This window comes from Nannospalax galili, unplaced genomic scaffold (assembly GCF_000622305.1).
Source record: "Nannospalax galili isolate Female #2095 unplaced genomic scaffold, S.galili_v1.0 scaffold154, whole genome shotgun sequence".
NCBI lineage: Eukaryota > Metazoa > Chordata > Mammalia > Rodentia > Spalacidae > Nannospalax > Nannospalax galili.
In genome coordinates this window covers 240,475-267,432 of record NW_008335281.1, presented here as the reverse complement: position 1 = coordinate 267,432, position 26,958 = coordinate 240,475, and the positions used below count along the sequence as shown (strand labels likewise).

Sequence of the window (26,958 nt, the reverse complement as noted above, 5' to 3'; positions counted from 1 at the left end):
ATTTTTAAGGGAAGAGAGAGAAAAATTAACACTGATTTATTATTTTTCTAAGACAAACTATTTCAAAAAGGTAGATTTTGAATGCCATATAAAGATCAGTGTAAAAAGCAATCTGTATTGTGTACAAAACAAATGTACACATCTACAACATATATGTGAAAAATCATGTGGGCTTGTGTTACTCAAACAAGTACTTTCAGTTTTGAAATAAAATTACCAGTGGCATCATCATATACAATGTTTAGAAAATATAAAGCTGCATCTTAGTAGCTTAAATGAATGTTGAATTGTTGCATGTTATGTGCATCTAGTACTACTGAGATCTGTCTATATATATATATATTAATCTATATCATTATTGCTTTGTATGTTCTCATTGATTTAAAAAGTCTTTTGAATAATTTAAAGTAATTGTATGTATAGATTTATCTCTATCATTATCAATTTATATAATCAAATTGATTGAATTTTTGCTGAGGGCTTTTCTCATGTGGATTCTGAAATATTATCCAACACTCAGAGATACCTCCTGTTGAGCATTCAGAACATGGGCCTACATAGGCCTGAGTTTGCCTCTTCTCTCTAGCATAGTACAGACAGTGCTCACTGAGCAATAGCCATGGAGTTGTTTTTTAAACTAGAAGCTGTATCTCCAAACACATTTTACATTTTAGTTGCTTTAGATTTTCATTTTTCCTTAAACTTATTATGTTTGGGACTATGAGTTTTAGTGCCATAACTTAACATCTATTATTTTAGCCTGTTGATAGCTTTAAAGTTTACCTCAGTCTACTCAGAAAATTAAATGAAGTCATTGAAACAAGATTTTTTGGGAAACTGACAAAGAGATTATGAGTTATTTTTTATTCTTTACTTTTTGATTTATTTATTTAATTTTATGTGTATGAGTATTTAATCTGTATGTAAATGTACCCACGTCTACAGTGCTAGAAGAAGGTGTCAGAGCCTCTGAAATTGGAGTTATAGGTGGTTGTTAGTTGTCATGTGGGTGCTGGGAACCGAACCTGTGTCCTCTGCAAGAGCAACCAGTGCCCTTAACTGCTGAGCCATCTCTCCAGCCTCTCTTGTTCTTTTTTAAATTAAACTTTTGGTTAGTCTACAAATAATGGGGTTGATCATGACATTTTATCCATCTTTTATTTATGGATACTATTGCAGTGGTACCTTGTTTATATTCACCCCCACTCACGTGCCTCACCTCCCCCACAACACCTTATCATGGAAAAGCCAGGCCTATAGGTTAATATGCATGTACTGCAGTGAGTTGATTTGTCAGAGGTTAATTGGCAAATTATATATGTTTAACCTTGAGTCTAAATTCCTTTAAAGATTGTCAATATTTGAATGCTTCCATCATTGAAAAATAAAGGAAGTAAATTGATATGTGTTACTTTGCATTTGCATTTTATGACTTTATTCCCTATGTAGTGTGATTTTGCAGTCACAGTTAACTGTACTGAGAGGCTAGTATCTATCTATCTATCTATCTATCTATCTATCTATCTATCTATATTAAACCTACATACTTAGGGGTTGTTTTATAGGAATACATCTGCTTCCTCTTTTTTGTATATAATCATTAACTTCCTGGTCCTTTATAGATACACTAACGATTTAATGACACTTTTCTAAAAGCTATTCCCTGAATACCTTATATGTTAAAGTTAATGCTTATATACAAAAAGCAATGAAACTTGGCCTTTATACTTCAGTGATACATTGTAGTATCTCCCGTTCTTCAGAGATCTGTGGTTTTGATTTGCTGGCTGTATCCAAAAGGAATATTCTATATTTAACAGTGTAGGCAATAGTTTTGAGATTCCCCACTTTTAAGGTAGCCAATGAGGCTGATGCTACTGGGAAAATGCAACAGGACCTAGGTGATGAGTAGGAAGTGAGGCCCCATGCAAAGTCCCTGCTCAAAGCCTTTCCCTCCTTGCTGAAGTGAGCCCATCATGGCTGGGCATCCTTCCCTTCTTCAGTGTAAATGCTGAATTATGGAACCTCGGTATCTTTCATATGCTCAATAAACTGCCTGTACTTCCATAAAGATATATCAAATGATAATAATACTGCTTAGGGCTTATCAGTGAATTATTTGGTGCATGACTGAGCAGAAAGTAAAATGTCAGTAAATGAAAGCTGATATTTTCTCTTGTAATTGCTCAGAGTCTGTGTATTAATTTTTTTTCTGTTGTTCTGGTTAAATACCCTGACAAAAAGCAACTTAGAGGAGAAGGGATCTATTTTAGTTCACAATTCCAAGGTACAGTCCATCCTTACAGAGACATCACTGTGGCAGGAATTGGAAGCAGCTGATCACATCACATCCACAGTCAAGAGTAGAGAGAAATAAATAAATGTATGTACGCTGACTTCCCAGATCTCTTTCTCTACTCTTATGCAATTCAGAAATCAAACTTAGGGAATGACACCACCCACTTTTGGACTGTTACTTTCCATATCAGTTTATACAATCAAGACAATCCCCTACAAACATGCCTACAGACCAACCTAATCTAGGCAGATCCTCACTGAAGTTCTCTTTCCAGATAATTCTAGATTATATGAAGTTGACACTTATCACAGTCTGTCTTGATTTTCACCATTTATATCTTAGTTCTATATAGGATGAACTGTTTCAATGAAATAAAGCTGTGTTAATGCCTGTTATTTACTATCCAACACAGCCCAACAGTGCTGACCCTCCCCCCTTTCTACATAGGATTAATTTGTTGAATTATGTTATGAGCTACATTCCAGTGTTTATAGGTTTGGTAGACAACACAGTCATGTTGCTTTCATCATGTAAGTACACATTTAATTCCTTCAAATGTTAAAATAATGGGGCTGGAGAGATGGCTTAGTGGTTAAGAGCACTGACTGCTCCTGCAAAGGACCCGGGTTTAATTCCCAGTACCCACATGGTGGCTACAAACCGTCCTTAACTACAGTTCCAGGGGAATCCAAAGCCCTTTTCTGACCTCTGCGGCATTGCATGACATGGGTGCACTCACATACATGCAGGCAATGCACTCATAAAATAAAAATAACAAATAAAAACATTTTTAATGTTAAAATAAATTAGTACTTTATAATATAGTGTTTTGTTCCTTGTAAAATTAATGAAGAATGTTGAATATTCCCATTTAAAATTTTTTAATCATTTTTTTGAGGCAGGGTCTCCCTGTATCCCCAGCTGGCCTCGAACTCACTATATAGACCAGGTTGGCCTTGAACTCACAGAAATTCACATGCCTCTGCCTCCCAACTGCTGGGATTAAAGATGTGTGCCACCACACCCAGCTTACCCATCTAAAATTTAATCAAATTTTTAGCTTTACTTTGCAAATTTATAGAAAGTGAGGTGACTTAATGTGCAGCTTTACTTTCAAGAATAGACTGTCACCAGGTCAGTAATTACTTACAAAACACCTATGGTATTAATATATAATTCTATGAATTAACTTCATTCAGATATTCCAAGATTGTCTAAAACTATAGATGTAGTTTTTACTGTTCAATTTGCACTTTATTTTCATAGCAGTGTAAATATTGAGTTATGCTGAGACAATTATTAGAGTTCTAACACCCTTTTCCCAATAAAATTCATGTTGGTTTTGTAAAAGCAAATCACCAAGAATAATTAAATTGCATGATTCAAGTATAATTTCTTTTATGTGTGTCCTTTCCCTCAGGGCCACTCTGTCCTTTCCCTAACTCAATTTAATTCTTATATCCAAGTTTTATTATGTAAGAGTCAGGACATTTGGGGCTTAAACCAAATTGTCAAGATACATTAGAAAATTTTTCTCATTAAAATAGCAGATTCTAATATTGTCTTTAAAACAATACCTCACTGTTAAATTTAGGCAGCATGTGGATGTGGGCGTAGGAATCGGAGGTTGTCTGCAAACCTGTAATTTTGAGATCTTGCTGTGTGTTATAAAATTTTCCTATGATAGAAAATTGGCTGCTTCTAATGGTGTGTGTGTGTGTGTGTGTGTGTGTGTATACCTATGCATGCATGTGCAGAGTCGTGTGGAGGCTAGATACACCCTTGGGTATCAGTCCTTAAGATCTGTCCATCTTTTTTTTTCTTAGACAGAGTCTTTCATTGGCTAGACTGGCTGGCTGACTAGCTGACTAGTAAGCCCCAAAGGCCCACCTGTCTCCTACTCTTCACCTTCCAAGTGCTGGGATTGCAATCACTATACCTGGCTTTTAAAAAGTAGATCCTAGGACTCAAACTCAGGTCCTCTTGCTTACAAGGCAAACATTTTACCAACTGAACTATCTTTTCTGCCCCATTTTCTAAAATAAAATGTAAAAAATTCTAAATTCCCTATGACCTTCATCACTGTGTTGACTTCCTTTACAGAGACACACAACTCCCTAAGGTCTACTAGTAAAGCAGTTCCTCATGTGCAGGCCTGAATCAGCAGGTTTCCACAGGACCTGCACCTACCAGCCATTTGCCATTTAGCTGGCTGCATGTGTCCTGTGTTCTAAGCCTGATAAATTATATATATATATGTTTAGAGGGACAGGAGGTAGCCTCATAGCTGTCACTCTGGTGATGGAATGAAGTATGAGACCACACTTAGGCAAGAAATGGACCTTTATAAAACCAACCAGCCCCATCCTGATGAACTCTCTCTAGATCTATTTTGCTTAGTGACAGTTTCCTTTATCTAACAGTTCAATTCATTCAATTTCCATGTTGCACCTGGTATTTGACATCCTTAGTTAGGTACCAGGCACACAGCACTCACTAGATGGTTCTTATTTTCACGGGGCTCTTTGCTTAGCACCAGGGACAGGCTTGACAAGAAGTAGCTACAGTTGATGTCAAAAGCTGTGCAGTAAGAACATGGACATGAAGCCAGGGAGCATAGATGCATTGAGTCTTTGTGCTCTAGATGATAAGGAAATGCTTCCAGAAGCTTTGAGCTGAGAGTCCATGGAATAAGAAGTCATTAGAGAGTGGTATCCACACTCCTGGGGGTAAAATCCTGCACATTAGTGGTTGTATTTCTCCGAGTATGCATTCAAGCAAAGGGTGCTGTGTCCTCTATTCCCCCCCCCGCCCCAGTATTTAGAGTAAAGCTGAATGAGAAGCAACACAATTATCACCTAGGGTAGTGCCTGACAATAGAAGTTACTGATGTCTTTGTGTGATGAAGGAGTGTGTGTGTGTGTGTGTGTGTGTGTGTGTGTGTGTGTGTGTTCAAGAGTGCAAGGGAAAGACTGTGCTATTACTGTGAGAAACTGGAGAGTACTGTCATTCTTTTAACATTCATACTTAGTATTCTGTCTTAGGCTTTATCTTTTATGACTGTGGGGAGGAAACAAAATGAATTTACACATTTAACTGATCATATAGGGACATTAACCAACACTTTTACAGCACCATGCACTATAAAAGAGAATTTTTTAGAAATTTTGTCTGCATACCAATGGAACATAATCCTGTTTTCTCTTTTTTCTTACAGTTTTATTAGTGCTATCAAATTTAATGACTCTTCTGACCTTCTTTGCTATCATAATAAAATGACTTAAGATCCATATATGCTGATTTAGCTTTGAAAGCAAGTTGGGAGGCGAGGCGAAGCAAATTACATTCCAGCAGATTCTCTTACATTTTCACCATTTATTTTTTTCTCCTTCTATTTCCTGCTAAGCAGTTAAGTAGACTCTTTTCGGAACCAAAAGCTAAAGAGACACAGCACCTCTAACCTGCTACAGTTTGGACACTGTGGGTCTAATGCCAACTTCTGGATCATCCAGTGCAGTCCCACCAGGGTCTGCTCTTAAGAAGGGTCCTGGACTTACTTGAATGCCTGCTGCTATCTTGAAATTCCTAATATTTGGATAAGAGTTCCTGCATTTTCACCCTGAACAAGAATCTGCAGTTACATAGTGAGACATGCTTGCATAAAGGACTCTTATGTATATGCGCTGACAGATATAAACCATGATACTTTTATAATAATGAAAGATTGTAAAAACTTATTTCAGGTATCTTCTGTCTCCTCAAGACAGCCAAGATGAGCCTCACACTGAGTCGCATGTCTCTTATTAGATGGTAGGGCTGGCTGAGTCTTGGTCTGTGGTTCACACCTGGTTCTCAGCTTTCCTGGTGACTTGGTCACTGTTCCCTGTACTCTCTCTTTACTTGACTTCTAGGGTGTCACACAGCCCTGGTTTTCTCCTCATCTCGCTGACAATTCCTGCTGTCTCTTATCTGGTCCCCTCTTCTTGCCCTGCTTTTAAGTTGGGATGCACTAAGTGAGCCAGACTGAGCCAACTTATTTGTACATAGTCCTTCCTGAATTTAGACTCCATCTGATGCTAACCACTCCCAAATATTTGCATGTGTTCATGTGTCTCCTCTACATGGGAGTCTAATCTTGCACTCATAGGCCAACATGCATATATACACCAGAGTCAATTGCATTCTACCAAGATCTCTCGATTTCACATGGACAAATGTGATTTTAATTGCTTAGGTTAAAAATAAAAATAATAATCACTTTGATCCCCGTCTTTCTGGCCTATCTGTTAGGAAATCTTCTAGGATCTCTGTTCAAGATATAGAATCTGAATCAGCCACTTCTCACCCTCACCGTTCTTCTCTCCCTAAAGTTCCCAGCACAGCAGTCAGTGTGATCCTGTTCAAATAAACTGAGTTCTACAGTGACTCCCTTTGAATCCAGTCTCATGACAGGCCTGTGGGATTGGTTTCAGCCATGCTGATCCCTTGCCGTACTTTCAATCAGAGCCATGCTGCATCTGTCCTGGAGTCCACATGGTTAGCTCTTTTCAAGGCTTGCTGGACGGCACCTTTCCAGGGGAGCTGTCTTCCAAGATAGTGCGCTAGATGACTTGGTATTGTTTCTTTTTACCTGCAACTCCATATGCTCAGTCAATGTTTATTGAATGCAAACCAAGTAAAATATCCCTGAAGAGAAGATAACTTTAGGTAGGAATGTTCCCTTGTCTCTTTATCTCTAAGTAATCCGTTTTATTTGTTCATATACCAAAGAAAATGACATTTTGAAAACATTTCTACTTATTTTTTTTAAACTGAGTCTCGATTATGTATTCCAAGCTAGCTTCAGACTTGCAGTGTAGCTAAGAATGACCTTGAACTATTTGTCCTGCCTCCACCTCCTAGTGCTGAGATTTTAGGTGCGCACCACCATGCCCAAGTTATGCCATGCTGGGGGTTGGACCCAGGACTTGGTGCAAGCTAGGCAAGTACTCTACCTACTGAACTATTTCATCAGCTCCTTTTTCTACTTTAAGTAGCTGGATCTATACTGGAAATTATACTTTCCTTGTAAATGTAAGGATCTTCCATCAGTAACTAGAGATAATTTTATGATAATTATATTAAATATTTGAAGTATAAGAAAATCTATTAACACAGTTATACTTTAACATGTAGTCAGTTAAGAGAATTCTTTTCTTTTTGTGACAGGATCTTTGCCTTTAGCCCAGGCTTGCCTTGAACTCTAGACTGCTCCTGCCTTAGCCTCCCATTGCTGAGGTTATGTTTGTACCACCGTGCCCAGCCAAGAACTTACCATTTCCCTGTTTTAATATTGCCTAAATTGTTCACATTGGGACTGCAAAAGGTCTTCATATGAGAGGAAGGGATCTGGCAAATCTCTGGTTATTTATATCGTCTGAAATACACCTTGTTATTTTATTTTCTTTGCTAGGCTGTCCCAGCGTACTTGCCTCTTCTCACCCCCGTCCTAGTTTGCTTCTCCGCTGTTGTGACAAAACACTCTGACCATTACCAACTTGGGGAGGAAAGGGTTTATTTGTCTTACATCTCCCAGGTTACAGTTCATCAGGGAGCTCAAGGTAGGAACTCAGAGCAGGAACCTGGAGGTAGGAGCTGAAGCACAGGCTGTGGAGGATCGCCGCTCGCTGACTTGTTCTTCACAAGAGGTGAGTTAGGAGATTCAAATGTGTTTATCTCCATAATTGTTTCAGATAGTCTACACCATGGGTTTTCAGTGCTCTCCATGCTACCTGAAGACACTGAGTTGGAGAGCCTGCTCCAGATACCAACAAACCCATTAAAGAAATTCATCCTTTCAATTCTGTTTCTCTATAACGACTCCTGGTACCACAAGATTGGTACCAGAAAGTGGGATACTGCTGTGACAGACCTGGCCCAGTTGTTTTTGGGAGGACTGTGGAAGCATTCGGAACTTTGGGCTGAAAAAGCCATTGAGTACTTAGTGTTTGTTGCTGTGGAGCTTGAACTGCTATGCCGAAAGAGTTGTGAACAATGGAGGCCTGGCTTGTGAAGTTTCAAAGGGAAGCAGAGACTATCAGGGCTGTTTCTGTGATGTTTTGAATTGAGAATCTTTGGGTTCTGGTCGGCTGGGGCTGAAGAATCAGCTGTGATTAAGAGACCAGAACCTGAAGCAAAACCTTTGCTTTACTGGGGCAATTGATGCTGGTTCGCTGGGGCTGAAAAATCAGCTGTAAGTAACAAGAAACCAGCATCACTGTGGTGGAGTCTTCTGGGAGGTATTTCCTAAGGGTCAACACACAGAGGGGATGCAAACCTTGGTCTCTAGCTGGAAGCAGGACTTGGTAATGTGTAAGAGTCTCCTGCATGGTTCTGGTCTTGAAAGTGTGAAGAAGTCACAGAGAGCAGCTGAGACTTGGCACTCTGAGAGGTCAGAAAGGCAATAGGTGAAAGTGCAGCTTCAGTTGTGGTGAAGACCCCAGGATTGAAGGGGCCATGGAGAGAATCTGAGGCTTTGCACCCTAAGATGCAAGAAGAGGCCATTGGTGAAGGTGTAGCCTCAGTTTCAGTGGAGACCCCAGCTTTTTGGAGATGCCAGGACTGTGGGATGACCACCAAGAACCACAGTAGGTATGGAATGGAGCTGGCATGGGTCTGCGAGACAAGCAGTGCTGTGGAGGGCAAAGTCAGAGCAGTGGAGCTCCTAGAGCCCTTTGGAGTCCAAAAGATCATGAGTGAATCCCAGATGTCCAGCCTTGAGCTACTTTGCTGGACTTTGGTTTTGCTTAGGTGTGCCCGATTCTTCCCTTTGAAATAAGACAGTACTTGTTTTGGATTTTACAGAAGCCCACCCACAGTTAAGAGACTTTTAAAAAAGACTATGGACTTTTAGGTATTTGGATTTTTTAAGAACTGTGGGGTTTTTAAGGTTGTACTGTCTTATGTTGTGATATTAATGTTAACATCATGTCTTGGGGACAAGAATTGGAAGGGTTATGATTTAATAGTGATGTGTTTATGTGTCAAGTTGACAAGGGGTCAGTTGTGCTTCCAGGTTCCTGCCCTGAGTTCCTACCTTGGGCTTCCTGATGAACTTTGACATGAGAGATGTAAGCCAAATAAGCCCTTTCCTCCCCAAGTTGGTATTTGTCAGAGTGTTTTGTCACAGCAATGAAGAAACAAATTAGGACACCCCCCCAAATCAGATATGCTTAGAAACTGAATAAGTTAAGATTCTTCACAAACATAGGAATTCAAACATATGGGCTCTCTTATTCAGTAACTATCTCTTTGTATTTCATTTTTAAATAAGTCTGACCTCAGAGAAGTCATTGAAGGAAAACCTAGTGAAAAAGTTTTACGTAGTGTAACAGAAGGAAACTTCAGCTTTTAATACACAAACGTAATTCTTAACAATACTGTTCTTTAAAAGTAGAAATTTTCTTAAGTGTTCTGTTGTACAATATGGAGACTATAATAACAATATGTTCTTGAAACTTGCTGAATGTGTTCTATGTTTTCACCATAAAAAGTTAAAGTATGAGGTAATGCAGATGCTAAATAGCTAGTGTGCCATTCCAGCGTAGACATTATTTCAAAGCAACATGCTGTATAAGCTTTTTATGCATTTTTGTTTCTCAATGAAAAGGGCTAAGTTAATTTAAAATGTACAGTTTAAAGGGTAATTTCATCAATGATTAATGAACTTCACTATTAGATATTCTATTAGGTATAATTTTTAATCATGAAAATAATATAAAGATTTTATAAAATAATGACTAGCTGGGCCTTGGTGGAGCAGGTCTGTAATCTCAGCTTCTCAGGAGGCTGAGGCAGGAGGATCACAAGTTTAAGTGATGCTTGGGGTACACATACAATGAGTTTGAGGCTGGCATGGGCAACTGAATGAGACTCTGTCTCAAAATACAAAGTAGAAATCATGCTAGGAATGTAGCCCAGTGGTAGAGCTCTTGACTCTCTTGCATAAAACCCTCTGTTTAATCCTCAATGCTGCAGTAAAAGTGAATGTTTTAGTTGCTTTCTGTTGCTACAATAAAACAACATGACCCAAAGGAACTTCTGGAAGTTTATTTTGGCATACAGCTCCAGGGTGGAGGGGGTTGGACTCTATCGTGGCCTGGAGGCATGGCAGCAAGTGGGAGGCATGGCTGTAGGAGCAGGGGGCTGAGCATTCCTACCTTCAGCCATGTTCTTTTACAAAGCAGGGAGAGTAAACTGGAAGTGGGGCAAGGCTGTGAACTGCCCGCCCCCAGTGATGTGCTTCCTCCATCAGTGACGTGCTTTGTGATCATCACGATAGTTTTTCAAGGTTACATAATGACCCTATGGCTGTACCATAGTGGGTGTGAATACTTTTCAAGAGTTGGCTGTTTAAGTTGCTCTCAATTTTTAAAAAAAATATTTTATTTGTTATTATTTTATGTGTATGAGTGTATTGCCTGCCTGCATGCAAGTGCATCGTGTCGTGACTTGGAGTGCATGCAGAGATCAGGAGAGGGTGTTGGATTCCCCTGGAACTGGACTTACGGACGGTCTTTAGCTGCCATGTGGGTGCTGGGAGTCGAGCCCATGTCTTTTGCAAGAGCAGCCAGTGCTCTTAACCACTGAGCCATCTCCAGCTCCAATGTTCTCAAGTTTTAAAGTCATAAATAATGTTGTACTGAACAATTTTGCATTTGTAGCTTTTTTCTGGTTCATTTTTGTAGGATCTATCTCCAAAGATGAGATTCTCATTTCACAACTTGTGACTGTAGTAATTACTCCCTAGCCAACTTATGTTTCCCAAATGATCAAACCAGTTTCCTCCCTCTAGAACGTTTGAAGGTTTCACTGCATTCTCACCTGTGTGTTCTTGCTTTTGATCCTTGTTTTCTTGGCCCTGGTGTGCTGGTATTCCACAGCTAGTATGGAATTTCTGACAGCAGTTTTAGAATAGCACATGCTTAAATGAAGAAGGTTCTCTCCTTTCAGAGGGAAAACAAAGGAGAATTTTGGGGATGTGTTTGCTTTAGCCATGCCTAGACAAAAGGAAAAAAATTGTCCATGGCCGGTGAATTCACAGTTGGAGAGATTTGCTATTTTTATCAGTTGTGATGTGATCTACTTGATCACTGTTCCCTCCCCAGAGCTGTGATTTGATGTTCTGTTCTGCTACAGATTAGCTCAAAAAAGACACATTAATTCTTCACTTTCTAAGAATCTAAAGTGATACAGATGTATTGCAACATAGTTTTTGATGTCCTAAATATTTCAGCTTAATCTTGGAGAATCACAAAGTTTTTCATTTTTTTAGAATTAAGTAACTTATGCATTAGAAGAGCTAATTAACTTCATTTTTTCCTGTTTAGGGAGAGTTGGTGTGCTAGTAAGCGTTTCACTGCAGTAATAAAATCCTTGAGATAGCCAACTTAAAAAGTGGAAAGAACTAGAGAGATGGCTCAGTGGTTAAATGGCTGTTCTTGCAGAGGACCCAGGTCCAATCCCCAGCACCCACATGGTGGCTAACAACTGTCCATGACTCCAGTTCCAGGAAAATCCGATGCCCTCTTCTAACATCCGCAGGCATTGCACAACATGAGTGCACTTACATACATGCAGGTAAACCACTCATATGCATAAAATAAAAATAAATAAACAAATAATGCCTTAAAATAATAAATAAAATACTTTTAAACAAAGGGGCTGGAGAAATGATTCAGCCATTAAGAGCACTAGCTGCATCTACCTATATACAGGCAATATATTCATAGGCATAAAATAATAATAACTAAAAATTTTTTTGGTCTTTTTTTTTTTTTTGTCTTTTTGAAGCAGGATCTCCCTATAGCCCCAGCTGTCCTAGAACTCACTATGTAGACCAGGCTGGTCTTGAACTCACAGAGATCCACCTGCCTCTGCCTCCCAAGTGCTGGGACTACAGGTGTGTGCCACCACGCCCAGCTATAAAATATTTTTTAAGTGGAAAGGTTTAATTTAGCTCATGGTTCAGAGGTCCCAGTCCATAGTTGACTGGCTCTGATATTTTGTGGCTTGTGGTGAGAGATAGTATCTCAGTGGGGTTGGTGGGAGGTGCATGGTGGAACTGAGCTACTTGCCTCTTTTTCCATAGAGCAGAAATAATAGGAGGAAGGGCTTCAGAAACCAGTATACTCTACAAGGGAACACTTTCAGTGACCTTACTTCCTTCTACTAAGTCCTACTTCCTGAAGTTTCTACCATCTTCCAGTATGGCCGCAGACAGGTGACCTAGTCTGTGCCATCTGATCCTTTGGGAGATATTTAAGATTCAAACCATAGCTTTGGGTACCGGTACTGGTCATCTAAAGCTACAGATAAAATGACTTGGGTTTTCTTGCACGAAAGTGTTGGTCAGCTTTCAATCACTGTGACGACACCCGAGATAAGTAACTTGCAAGGAGAAAAGTTTCATTTTGACTCTGTCTTGGAGGTTTCAGTTGATGGTCACTTGGTCCTGTTGCTTTGGGCCTGTGGCAGCACAGTATACCCAGCCTTAAGGGTCGCAGAGAACGGCAGTAAGACTTTAACATCTCTGTAACTTGTTCCACAGCACTGAGTAGTTTCTGCATGTCCCCTTCACTGTCCCACACAAATTATTAAAGTAAGAGGTGTTACTGATTTGCACAGGAGTTAAAGAGCAAGACCGGGGCCTCATGCTAGATAGATCTGTGCCTACATGTTGTAGACTAGACTATTGCAAAAAGCTTTTGCCCGGAGGTCTTAATCTTATTTTTATTATACCACCAAGCATTATTTTAAAGATCTCATTCATTTTCCCAAAAGTTGATTGAGGGCTAAGGAGATGGCTCACTGGATAAAGCTCTTGGTGCATGAGCTTTGGTGCACTGATGACCCGAGTTCAGGTCTCCAAAACCCACATAAAAGCTGGGTGCAGTAGCCTAAGTGTCTGAAATCCCAGTGCGCCCCTGCTGGGATAGGGGAATGGACAGGAGAATCACCAAAAGCTGTACCTGTGTCATGCAATGCCCATGGAGTTCAGAAGAAGGCATTGGATCCCCTGCAACTGGAGTTATAGTGGTTGTTAACTGCCATGTGGGTTCTGAGAACCAAAGCCAGGTCCCCTGCAAGAGCAGCCAGTGCTCTTAACCACTGAGCCATCTCTTTAACCCTTAGAAAGGTTTAATAAAAGGACATCCTAACAAACTTTGACTTTTGGTATACAGACCATTTGGATGAAGGCTTTGGGTTGGTGGAAGGAAAGCAGAGTTGTTATTTAAAGACATATACAACACCCAGGACTGAGTACACAGTGACATCTGCATCTCTTTACCCCTTGTCTCAGTCTAGCATGAGGGTCCCTAGTTCAAGACACAAGGGGACTAAGAGGATCCTTCACCTCCTGCCAGCTCCTCTTAGAACTGTTTTCTTATGGAGAGACTTGCAGGATCCTATTCGTGTTGGTGCTGCCAAGAATAACTGACATTGTGCTGTTTGCCTGTAGCAGCATGGCCATAACACCAAGCTGATGGTATTCTGGGGATGAAAGTGTAGAGCTCAGACTGACTTCTGAGGGTGTCTGACCTCAGCCATGCCAGCCACTTCTTTATACCACCTTAGTCCTTAATCCCTGGCCTTTCTACTAAGTTCTAGCTGATGGAAAGAAATGCTCCCTGACCATTAAGGGATAATTGAGAATCTCTCGAAGCTTTCCCAGTTGAATAAGCAATAGTGCGTTCAACCCTATTGTTTAAAAGAGCCAGGGAGGTCAGGCAGGAGGAAGGGATGTTGGGTTCTGAGATATTCTTGTAGGAATAAAATTTATAACTTCGGTAACAAAATTCTGATACCTATATTCAGGCTTTCATCCTAGGCTCGATTTAATTCCAGTAAGCACACAGAAGGCACAAGCTAGGCAAAAGAATGAGAGAGGCTGTGTGACTTCACTCTTGCTTATTCTGGCTTCTTTAGTTGCTTTCCCTTAATTACCTCTAAGTTCAGTCAGTTATTTTTCAACCCATAGTTCATGTGAAAAGTTCCAAAGAGGCTAGGGAGATGGTTCAGTGGTTAAAACCCTTACCAGGCAAGTGTGAGGACTGGAGATTGGATCCCTAGAACCCAAGATGGGTAGGTGTGGCAGCCTGCCAATAATTTCAGCCTAGGAAGATGTGGGCAGAAGATCTCCAGAGCAAGCTAGCTGATGAGAACAGCCATATCAGCAAGCTCTGGGTTTGATTGAGAGACCTTGCCTCAATGAATAAGATGAAAGAGCAATGGAAGATGATTTTTTTTTTACTTCTGTCTCAGGCCTCTGCATGCATGCACAGGCACATGCCCCCTACATGTGTTCTCAAACACATGCAAAACCTACATACACACATGCACACTGCACATACATGAGAATGCAAAAAATGTTCATATGCTTTTAAGTAGCTCATGTTTTGAGAAGTTGCTTTTCCTTATTGCCTTGTGTATTATTGCATAGTAGGATCCTAAGTGTCCTATTTGTGCACAGCAGGATCCTGAGTGTTCTGTTTGTGCATAGTAGGATCCTTAGTGTCCTATTTGTGCACAGCAGGATCCTGAGTGTTCTGTTTGTGCATAGTGGGATCCTTAGTGTCCTGTTTGTGTTTTTGAAAGCTTGATGACAATTAATCACATGCTACAATTTTTCCTTCCCTCTTTGGATTGCAAGTTTCTTAAGGTCTGGGACCATAGCTTATTAACTGTCATCTCTTTTTAAAAATCTATTTATTTATTCATTCATTTATTCATATGAGATGTCCCTGTAGCCCCAGCTGGTCTGGAACTCACTGAGTAGACTAGGCTGGCCCCCAACTCACAGAGATACACCTGCCTCTGCCTCCCACTAGGTGCTGAAATTAAAGGCATGCACCACCATGCCCCTCTTAACCTCTTTTTATGCCTAACCTATTTATTTATATATTATATGAGGTTAATGTATATTTTAAATTCATTATTTTGATGGAAAAGAATCTATGATGTTTTCTTAGCACCTTAGCAAGGAAGAAAAGTTAAACTTCTCCTGAGATAGGGTTTTACTATGTAGCCAAGGCTGACCTGGAACTTGTAATCTTCCTGCCTCAGTCTCTTGAGAGCTGGGATTATTGTTAAATACCAGCATGCCCATCTAAGTGGAATTTCATTTTTTATGGAAACAATTATTATTGTGTTCTCCCTTTACTATCCCTGACTCTCGAGGATTATGAGATTCTAATAAACCCCTGAGAACATTCGGGTTTTAAAATACAGTGTCTGGCTTCCTTCTTGAAGTTTTCCTGCATCTTCTTCCTTCTTCCAGCTGAGTCCAGTCCAATGCCTATAAGCCAAAATTTCACTTTTTACTGGTTGGTCTGGAAGAATATAGAGGGTTTCCTCATATATTTGCTGGAATGGTGTATTAGCCCATTTTCATACACTATAACAGAGTAACTGAGAGTGGATATTTTATAAGGAAAAGTAGCTCATTTAGCTCATGGTTCTAGAAGCAGGACTGCATCTGATGAGGGCCTCATTGTCAACTGATGGCAGGAAGCCAGTGGATGCTTGTGAAAGCAAGGGAGGGAACAAAGGACCTAACCTGCTGTGTATAGCAACTGGCCCTGTGAGGGCTGATCCATTTTCTGGAAAAACTAATCCAGTGTTGCAAGAAAGACATTAATCTGCCTTAAATGACTCGTGTGCTAGACATGGTAGAAACAGGTGGATCTCTGTGAGATTGAGGCCAGCCTGGTCTACATAGTGAATTCCAGGCCGGCTGGACCTGGGACCCTGTCTCAAAAAAACAAAACAATAAACAGACAAAAACCTCACACTCCATGTTCCAGCACTGCCACAATAGCAATCAAATTTTGACGTGAATCATGATGAACAAGCACACGTGAACTTTCAGCTCATCCGCCAAGCCGTCCATATGTAGCAAAGTAACCAGATGTCTGCAACATGAGGACATGTGTTTGCCAGGTAGCTTTCCCTGCAAACACAAAGACTCCTTACCCCATAACTTTCAGAATCTAAAGCATTTTCACAGGAGTCACCCTTTATCCTTGATGTTGACTTCACAAGTCTCTAAGCAGTGCCCACTTAGCCCTGTCTTGGGGCATTTGTACTTGATGTTCCCTCTGCCGACATTGCCCTTTTGCCCAGCATTCTCATGCCTAGCTACCTTACAAGCCAAACGTGGGTGGCCATGCATATGCTTTACGCTGCCCTTAATGCTGGCAGTGTCTACCTGCTTTCCACAAATACCATGACGTCCTTCCTGTACCTCCAGTTGCTGAGTGACTATGAATTGCCATCGCTAGGTGACACCCAGCAAACCAGAGTAAATATTCAGAGCCACTGGCCATTATCAGAGTTGAGGGAAGAGATTAGAGCCACATAGGCTGGGAGCAGGAGTACCATGGAGAGACCAAAACGAGACCTCATTCATGCTCCCGGACTGGTTTGGGGTGCTTGGCTGAAACAGAATGCAATGCCAGATGCTAGCCTCCTGATTAGTTCTGAAGGTCCCATCTTTCTGAGATGGGCGGTTGTAGTTCATCTCTCTTCTTGAGATGAAATTCTTCTCTCCCGCACCCCACCCCGACCCCAGATAGTGAACAGTACAGGTTTTTCTGCTATGGTTCATTAAGCTCTGAATTTACACTCTCAAAAATTGGGGAAAGATTTTATAGTTAAGATGTGCATTTTAAGTAGTTAGGAACAGCCCATGTCTTTTTCTCTTCTTTTTTAAAGCATTAATTTAAAGGATGTGTGTGTATACTTACTTTGTAGCAAACTATTGTTTATCCCTAAATACCAATTTCTCTCTTGAATGTTCTTTTGAATGTATTTGCCATTTGCATAACCCAAATTGATTTGTTCCTTAGAGTCATAGGATGCTGAAGATGTTTAGTGCATACCAACAGCAAGATTTACTGAGTAGCTGGCCTGCTTGCCATAGGGTATATAGATCCTTCTTAATGGAGCTTCTTTGCTTAAGCATTTGCATGGCTCAGTGCTTTGAAGTCAATCTCAAAAATGTACAAGTTATAAATACAGAAGAAAGAGCAATCTACCCAACCTAACAAGCACCCCAAGAATTTCCATATAGACTGCTGATTTCAGTTCCACATTTTCTGTAAGTGGATCAAAACTTCTAGAAGAAAATGACTAACTTTGCATCTCTCTGTGCATTTATTACTTGATATAATGAGGCTTATTTGAGAGAGAGAGAGAGAGAGAGAGAGAATATATTTCCCATTTATCTCCATCCCTTCAAGGCTCAAACCCTAAGCAACTTTTAATCTATTTCTGTCTCTATGGACATGACTGTGTAATGAAATCTCCCGCTATAGGCTTTCCCTGTCTAGTGTATTTTGCTGAGCATGTTTGTAAGGTTTATCCAATGGTAGTGTGTATCATTCATTTTCATTGCTGAGATCCACTGTGTACATCTACCAGCTTATCCACTTACCAGTTGGGTATTGGGGTTGTATGCTTGGATTGATGGTTATGTGTCAATGCTATCATGAACATTATGTTTCTATGTGAATAGATGTTTTCAGTTCTGTGTGTGCCTAGGTATGAATTGCTGGGTCATATGATGTCTGTTTTAGCATTCTGAGGAATCACCAAACTAAAGTGTCATGCCATTTTACCTTCTCACCCACAGTGCATGAGGTTCCATTTATCACATCCTTACCAACACTTGTTGTCTGGAAGAGGATTGTTTTCAGTGAAAATATAAAGTCATTAAACTAGGAAGAGTCCAATTAGATTGTCTTATATTTATTTAAGGTGGCCTACATCTGTGCCATGTGATACTAGAACTGAAAACTGAATGCCACTTTGTAGCTTTGTATACAAAATAGCCTATTGGAGTCTAATTAACTTATCATTAATGTTCACCAGGTGGTAGGGAAATGCAGGTTTTGTTTTATGTCTAATTGAGAGGTAAAGGGTGGTGTGATGATTATATGTGTAATGCATTTGCAAATCAAATCTGTTTCTGAATGCAATAAAATATTATTGAAATGGGACAAATTGAATAACAAATTTGCAAAATAGAGGATGACCAATTATAAGTGGATGTATGTTATTCCCTAAGATACTGGGAAATGAGTTGGCTTTAGAGTCAGAGCCCAATATTTTATTTACTTGGGGTGCCTCCTTCCTGCCCCTGCTTGCCTGCCATACTTTGTACCTTGGCATATCAAAGCAGTTCAGCAGACATTCCCCAGCAAGCATTCTGTGCTGAAAAGATTTTCTTTTAAGTGAAGGATTGGAGTTTGATGTGGTGAGAAATGAAAACAGTCCATGGGGGATTCTCTCATACTTAGATTTGGGTTTTAGTAAACTAGGAGACCCAATAGTATTGAGACAAATATGTGAATCCGAAGTCACTTCCTTAGCCAACTATCTCACTCTCCAGAAGCTTGGCCAGTCTCCTCACTGTCTGTCAAGTGTACAAGAGCACATACTGTGGTCTTTCTGACTTAACCTCTACCTGTATCTTGAGCCTCAGCTACCTCCACTTACAAGTGCTAAGAGGTGTGTGCTTCCCGAGTGTACACACTGGAATCTTCCTTCCTGCTACTAGTGCATGAGTTTCACTGGAGGATGAACCTCTCTCTCAGCATGACTCAAATAGATACCATTATAACAATGAAGTATGTCAAGCTGAGCTAAATGCTTAATTTACCACATGAGAAATCCAGAAGTCCCTGGAATTTGCAGTGTACCTAAGACAAAGATCAAACAGATGTACTAAAGGAATACTTTTCCTTGCATAGTGGGAATGATGGGTCTGGGAAATACAAAGAGAGGGAAGCAAACTAATAGGACCAGGAAATGTAGGGAATGGGAAAGGTGAAATGCTACTGTGATACTAGGATGAGTCCATGGATCTGTCTGAGGCATTAAAGGATGTGAGTGTAGCCGTCTGGGGACAGAGCTTTCTGCGCACAGCAAACACAACCCAGAGAAACAGCTCTGTTGTGAAGGCCTCTATGCTAGTGATAAAATTCCAGCCTCTTGGGGAGTTGATGGGTTCATTTTACCGATAGCCTTTCTGGAGGCAAATATTTATTTCTACTTGGACTTGAGAAATTTTTAAATGAATTCAAAGACCAATGTCTCCTTTGTCCTCCTCCCTCCCCACCACCAAGGCAGTTTGTGAACTAAATAGTCCAAAAGGCCCCATCAAGAATATGGTACGCTAAGTCCCAGGGATCCCCATCTCCTTCCTCCACTATGGGATCTGAATGCGCCCTGTGGGATACGCCCATAAGCACTTTCTATTTCCAGAGGACCAGCACTGTGCTCTTCCCTGCCAGAGTGCACCTGCTGTTTGTGTTTTGTACACTTTCATTGCCCTTCACACCTGTTGGTGTTTCCTGGCTTCTCATTTGGGTGTCTCTAAAATACTGCCTGTGGGTTTTCCCCCCCTCTTAGACGAGCCCGAGTGAAGAGATGGCATTCTAGCACCTTCTCCTTCTCTTCAGCACCTTGCAGCTGAATGGGTACATTCCTGGTGTGTCCCCTCCCAGAGAAAAATTCCAAAACAACCCTGCATATCATTTTAGGAATCTTCGTTGCTTCTGAATTTACTGGTTAGATTCAGGTTGGGGACTTCATACTCTTGACTATTAAAATTAAATACACATATATGCATTCACACACACTGTAATATACTCTTCTTTTTACTGCTGTTTGTTAAGCAATCTGATTTTCATATCATTTTATATTTATTTCCAGGTGGTTTTTGAATAAAAACTGGCAGTATTTTTATCCCTCTGGAGCTTCTTCATGTAAACATACAGTAATCTTGTTGAAAGAATAGCTCAAGACTCATAAATGTATTTAGATATTTCCAGAAGAAAACCTGCTTTTCCCCCCAACTCCCTTGTGTCTCTTTTCTTTCAGTATATCGGAAACTTTAAGTGTCAGAAGACAGATCCTTTGTTGTTGTTGTTGTTTCCTGGAGTCCTCAAACCCTGGAAACATATTCATAAGCTGTATTTCTTCAATAGAACTGTTGAAGGCTATGTCTCCCCAACATGGTCATTAGGGGTGTCGAAGGCTGTGTGTTCTGTAGCACAGGCATTTAATACTCATTGATTGGGGTGCTGCTGGCCTGGGCTCACTTCGTTGTCACGGTTTGTTGATAAATGCTAGGGAAGACACATAAATCTGTATATGGATTTTTTGAGGAAGTTTTTATTCCAACTTGCTTTCTTATACACAATCACTGGATTGGCCATTTGAGGGGGTGTTACTTTCATTTGCCTTTAATTTCTTGTCATATAATAATTGCACATAGCTTGAAGGTCAGATAACATTTGGCTGTACTTGTCCCAGCTGTTCTTTCTCCTCTCCATCTTTAACAGCCCCTATCAGCTTCGTCATCAGAATGTTTCTCAAGTTTATCTTCATAGCTTTACATGAGATGATTATTCTGGTATTTCTAGATTTTTTTTCCAGTTTTTACTTCATATGGACTATAGAAAACAAGGATTTAGGCTCCAAATTACCTTTCATTCAAATATAGTTGTGTCAAACACTATTAAAGAGTTAGTTATGTCCAAAGACTTGGATCCTACAATATCAGAGTGAAGCATTTTAGGAAGGAAAAAAACTCTTGAATTTTCATAGTGTATCACCAAAGAATTGCTCTGTAAACACGATATTAGGCCCAGAAGATGTAAATGTGTATAATTTTAAAAGGATAACTATATTAGCAACAATTTTGATTTAGTTAGTATAAAAATGGCTCATGAGAAGTTTTTGTGTGCTGGTATCTTGTGGTCCCTGAATGGGTTTAGTTGTTTTTAAACCCTAGTCAATTAGAATCTTAATCACTAAATATTTTATAGAGGTAAGGATGGAATTTTAGCCCTACTTAAAAGAATAAATGTGCTAAAGACAAGCTGTTCTGAGAATAGTAGATTTGCATGAAAAACCTCACAAGGGAAAAATAGTTATTGCCTCGGCATGAGAGGTGGAACCTACTTTAAGATCATTGGGGACTGTCTTTTATGTGTTCTCTTTGGTTTAGTTTTGATTTCATGTGCTTTAATTTGTTTCTGTCTCTTAATTTTTTTTCTTAATGTATTCTAAAGAACATGAAGCAGTTCTGAGGATCTCATTACTAGTTGTGAATTACCTTCTTCTGCATCATTTGATGCAATCTTTGTCTGTTGTAAGAGTGTCTTAGAGCAGGCTGTTATGTTTTAGCAACTTGATGTTAGAGGAAATTCTAAGAGTACACATCCTGTAAATTCAAATATGTTGTAGCAGATTCCCATAGGTGAATATTTTAAAGTTTCCCTTCCACTATTCCTTTCTTTCCCCATAGTTAAGTTCTTCAGGAATTGTCTTTTTTGCTTCTCTTCATGCTTTTCATTATTCATGTCAGTAAAGCACGTCTACTTGTACATTTAGTTTAAATGTTATTTTTAACCATTCCTCTACAGGTGTGGCCAGAAGTGGTCAAACTAAAGATGCTCCATTCTTTGCTGAACACACCAGGTCACTTACAGATCCTGCTTTCTTTCTTTTTGCAAAGGCACTGAGACATGAATTAAAGGAGAAAGAGTATTCTGTCCTGAATGCTGTAGACCAAGCTCGAGTTTTCCTGGCTGATCAGCCCATAGAGGCCCCTGAAGAACCAAGAAGAAACCTCCAATCAAAAACAGGTGAGAATCATTTGTTTAATATGCCATTAAAAAAACACATTTTGGGAAAACAGCAGCACCAATAAGCCAATTAGACTTTTCCTTGCAGCATGAAGGCTATGATATTTGAAACTTTTCTACGAAAACTGTATCAAGTGCATGATTATTAATTAGCAAGTATCTAGATTTTTAAATAGAGAAAAAAAATTATGACATACTTCAGAGTATTATTTCAAAAGGAAGCTAGCTACCTTGGGTAGCAGTGGAAAAAGGGAGTTTATCTGAACGAATACACTAAATTACAAAATATTTTCTCTATGAAACAAAAGCATGTATTCCTTTTGCAGAGATCCTGAGTTCAGTTCCTAGCACCCATGTTGGGTAGCTCACAACTGCCTATAGCTCCAGCTCCAGATGATGATCCAGTTCCTCTGGCTTCAACAGGCAGCTGCATTCACGTGCACATATCCACATACAGATACATACACATCATTGAAAATAAAATAAAATTTTCAAAAAACTCGTATTTAAACAAGTTGCTTGATAAGTAATTGAGAGTAGGCTATTAAATAGATTATAGCAAATATTTAAGTATCTAGAACATATGATTGAAAAAGCAGGCAGTACCATTTCATTGCAAAAGAACAAACAGCCTATAGCATCTGTGTACTTGGCTTAAAACTAAAACAGGAACTACCTTAATCTGTCACATAGTAAATTTAAGAGAAAATTTGTAATGCGTTTTAGGACTAAGATGCCATTATTATAAATTTGCACTCTTGATAGTAAACGCATTCTGATGCATTTTCAAAAAGCATATTCAAAGAATTTTTCCATCCATATCATAAAGGAAAAGCAGGCATGCAAGAGTGCCTCTTGGCATGTCTGTCTGTGTAAACCACAAGCATTCATTCCTCGTGAAGGTTGCACAGTGAGAACCACTTCCCTGACTGTATCTGGAACTGCCTCAGGCTTGAGGGTGGGGAGTCATGTCCCTCTGATCTTCCTTCACAGAGGCCCTTCTTCGTCTGAGTTGGTTTCTCATGAAGGCATGCTTTTCTTAATCTTTTTTAGTGTCCTTTCCAATGTACTTTCTACCCTTCGCTATTGCTACCACTGCCAGTGGTGTCACCCCTACTGGGAACCCAAGTCAGGTGGGGCTCTCCCACTTCTTCCTAAACCCAAGACAAAAAATCATTCACAATTATTATTTCTATCTTTGAAAATTAAATTCTGAGTATGGTTGGCCCTTTCTTCTGCAAGTTCTACATCTGTGGATTCAGCCAACATGAATTGAAATTATTTAGAAAAATAATTAACATCAGTATTAAATAGATGCAGACTTTTTCCATCTTACCATTCAGTCTCTAAACGGTAGAGCAACTATTTACACAGCATTTGCATTCTAGTTGGTGGTTTTTTTAAAAAATATTTTATTTATTATTTTTATTTTATGTCTATGAGTGTATTGTCTGCATGTATGTGAGTGCACCCGTGTTGTGCAGTGCTGCAGAGGTCAGAAGAGGGCTTTGGATTTCCCTGGAACTGGAGTTAAGGATGGTTTGTAACCACCATGTCGGTGCTGGGACTCGAACCTTGGTCCTCTCCAAGAGCAGTCAATGCTCTTAACCTCTGAGCCATCTCTCCAGCCCCTCTAGTTGGTGTTTTAAGTAATCTAGACATGATCAAAAGTGAATGGGAGGTTGTACACAGGCTTTTTCCGATATGATGCCATTCAATTTAAGGGACTTCAACCCAGACTGATTTTTGACATCTAAGGCATGTCCTGGGACCAATGTCCTGCTAATAAGATTGTTCCCTGTTATGTATATATTATTTACATATGTAAATATGAAACAGCATACACACTGCTGTTAATTCTAGTTTCTCAGCCTTTTCTGTGTGGTCGTGGGATAGTTTTAGGCAGAAGCAGCTGCCACTTTGGGTAGTGCTTGTCACACTATGTTTTGACCTCCTGTGTTTTAAGCCTCTTTTTTTTCATAGATTTTCATATTTAAAACCAGTGTACACACTCTACTTCTTGAATGATCTTGGAACTGTCTTGTTATGACTACTGTCTATTCTCTTCTTCCATCTACTTTCAAAAACCCTTTTCAAAAGAATATTTTAGAGATTGCTGATGTCCTTTAGAATGTTCAGATGGGTAAGAAAGACCCTGAGAGATGAGATAGGCCAGATATGCTCACTTTACAAGTGAGAAGCCTGAGGTTTCCCCGCGAAACTCTTGTCTAGATCCCAGCCTGGTCCTCCTGGAGGCCTCACAGATGCTGCTATTGCTTATGTGCCCCCCCACCCCTTTGGGGGTTATCAGATGCTAAAACTCCCCTCCTTGTTCTGTGTCGAGCAGTCCAGCATCATCATTTTCTTTCCCACATTGTGTATGTATAAGGTTTGTGCTCAGATTCATAAAGGACACATGGTTGCCTAAATAAGTGTTGAGTATAAAGAAATTGGGCCTAGCATGGTAGTATATACCTTTAATCCCAGCACTTAGGAGGCAGAGGCAGGCAGATATCTGTGAGGTCAAGGCCAGCCTAATCTACATAGCAAGTTCTAGGCCAGCTGGGGCTATAGGGAGCCCTTTCTGACAAAAAAAGAAATTGTTTTATTATTCTGCTTTTACATCCAATGTCCTATAGGAACATTTTTCTAAGCTAAATGATTAATGATGCTTTCCTGATTACCAACACCACCGAATTTTAAAGCAAAGAAATCATCCAAATCATAGGGAATTCTTTATTAGAGCTAGTCTCAGAACTTGCTCTTCTTCACAGTCTTGAGTCCCTAAAACGTAACTGCAGTAGAGAGAAACTGAAATCACAAGCAGAAAGGGATGGTTGGAGGGTTATTGATTTTTAAGATGAAATAGAAACTAACTTCAGCTATTCTAGGATAAATGAGCAGGGTTCATGGCGCTCCGGTGCCACAGCTATCTAGAAACTCCTGTTGCCTCCTGCTGCCATGCATCATGTTTCCCCTGCAATTTTTGCATCTCGCCTCATGCAGTTCTGTCCTCTTGGCTGCTCAGCTCAGAATCCTTTGAACCACCATGGGCTTCTTTGTTACCACCCAAATCAATTCCATCATCAGCAAATCCCGTCACTGCTACTTTCGTACTGTACCAGAACTGAATCCTTTATCACCACTCCCAGTAGTGTGTATTGCTCAGGCAGCCACCACGTGTCACTTGGATTACTGATTGTCTCTACCTCATCACCCTGCCCTGCCCCCTTTATAGATATTTATTTCTTAGCGGCCATAAAAAGCAACTACAAATGTGAGCCACATGCCCGCACTGTTCTACTGCAGACGGGAGGACCTTCCTCCTGTCAAATCAGACTCCTTACGATGCCTTCACTGATGCTTTAAAAATTGTATGTGTGCAAAATGTATGGTGCCCACAGGTCAGTGTGGAGTATCTTCCTCAGTTGTTCTCCCCATTATCTTTTGAGACAGGGTTTTTCACTGAATCTAGTACTTACCCGTTGACTAGGCTGGTTGATCTTTAAACTCAGGGATCACCAGTCTCCACACTCCTGTATCACCCCAATTCCTGTGATCAGGTGAGCTATGGTTTCAGATACAGAAAGCAACCCAGCTTTCTCATGTATGTGCTGGGATCTGGACTCAGGACCTTGTGCTAGTGCGGCATTCACTTTTTCCGTTTAGCCACCTGCCCAGCCCCTGGTTGATGCGTTTTGTAATATCTAGCACATAGTGGGTGCCTATTACATAGTTATTATTGAATGAAGGAATGCATCAACTGAGCACCACTGGGGATGGATAAAAAGTGTAAGACACATACATATTCCTGAGAAGGATTCAGTTTATTTGGAGATAAAGCTAACACAAAGAGGCGAGGAAGCAAACAAAAACCTATGCAGGCCCAGGGGCTTGTAGGAGACAGTTGCTCCTAAGAAAGTCATTGGAGTATGGGGGGATGTGGTTAGGCTAGGGGACAAGTATGTCCATGATGGGGACAGTGACTCAGCAGAGAACTTGAATGTCGAGAGAGGAACAGTGTGCTGAGAGAGCAACACACTCAAGGATCAGAGACTTGTGCCTGGACAAGATGGGGACCTCTGTGTGTGTGCGTGTGTGTGTGTGTGTGTGTGTGTGGTGTGTTTGCTGTTATAGTTTCACGTGTTTAAACTTGGGGGAAAAGTGTCTTTACAGGTCTTAGGATACTCAGGTTAAAGTCTTCCAGGAATCTGCTTTCCCTCCCTTTCTGCCTCCTTAGGTCTTTGTAGCAAAGTGAGGAATTGTTTACAGTGAGCTGCTTTCCTACCCTTCAAGTGCTTCACATCTTCAGAGCTTCAGTTTACTGTCACTTCTTCGTGGTCAGCCATTTAAGAGTTAAAAAGATGTTTCCCTTTGACTCTTCATTTGCTGTTACACTCAGGATTTTGCTGAGTTCCATTTTTCAAATACCACATCTGGGTAACTAACTGGCAAGAGAAAAAAGTTACATCAGTTCAACTTCCTGAGTTTTTTGGTTTGGTTTTGTTTTACGATGAGCTGTTTCATCCCCTCTCTCGCTTTGATAGTATATTTTCTGTAATGGTAGTTCATTTTACCTGCTGTTAAAAGTAAATGGAGGAAAATTATCCATAATAGCTTTTATACTTGTGTTGTTTACCATGACTTAGGCACAGCGCTCTCAGGAGCCCTGGGCGTTTCAGCATTAGTCATCCCATGTGACGCCGAAGTACTCAACGTTGGAGAAATTAGTGCTAACAGAATTCATACGATGGTTTTTCAGTTCTATTTAATAAGCATTTTTTGAATGTGGTATGTGTATGGTGCCCTAGGGTACAAAGATGGCTCTATCTCTTTTTAATTCCAAAAAACACTTTTCTCCATCATTTTTTTCTTTCAAATGTCTTTTTCTCTTGCAAGCCCTTTCCCCTTATTTTTCTGTTAGCAGTTGTTAATAGTAACAATTACAGTGTCACATGTATT

General features: G+C 40.1%; 1 protein-coding gene across 1 annotated transcript in view; it reads left to right on the top strand.

Moving 5' to 3' along the window:
• Positions 1-26,958, top strand: part of Utrn (utrophin) — a gene marked incomplete in the record, with an annotated part of 557,450 nt that overhangs the window by 388,520 nt on the left and 141,972 nt on the right. The window contains 1 exon segment of the mRNA XM_029561956.1: positions 21,867-21,996. Coding sequence (XP_029417816.1) covers positions 21,867-21,996 — 130 coding nt within the window.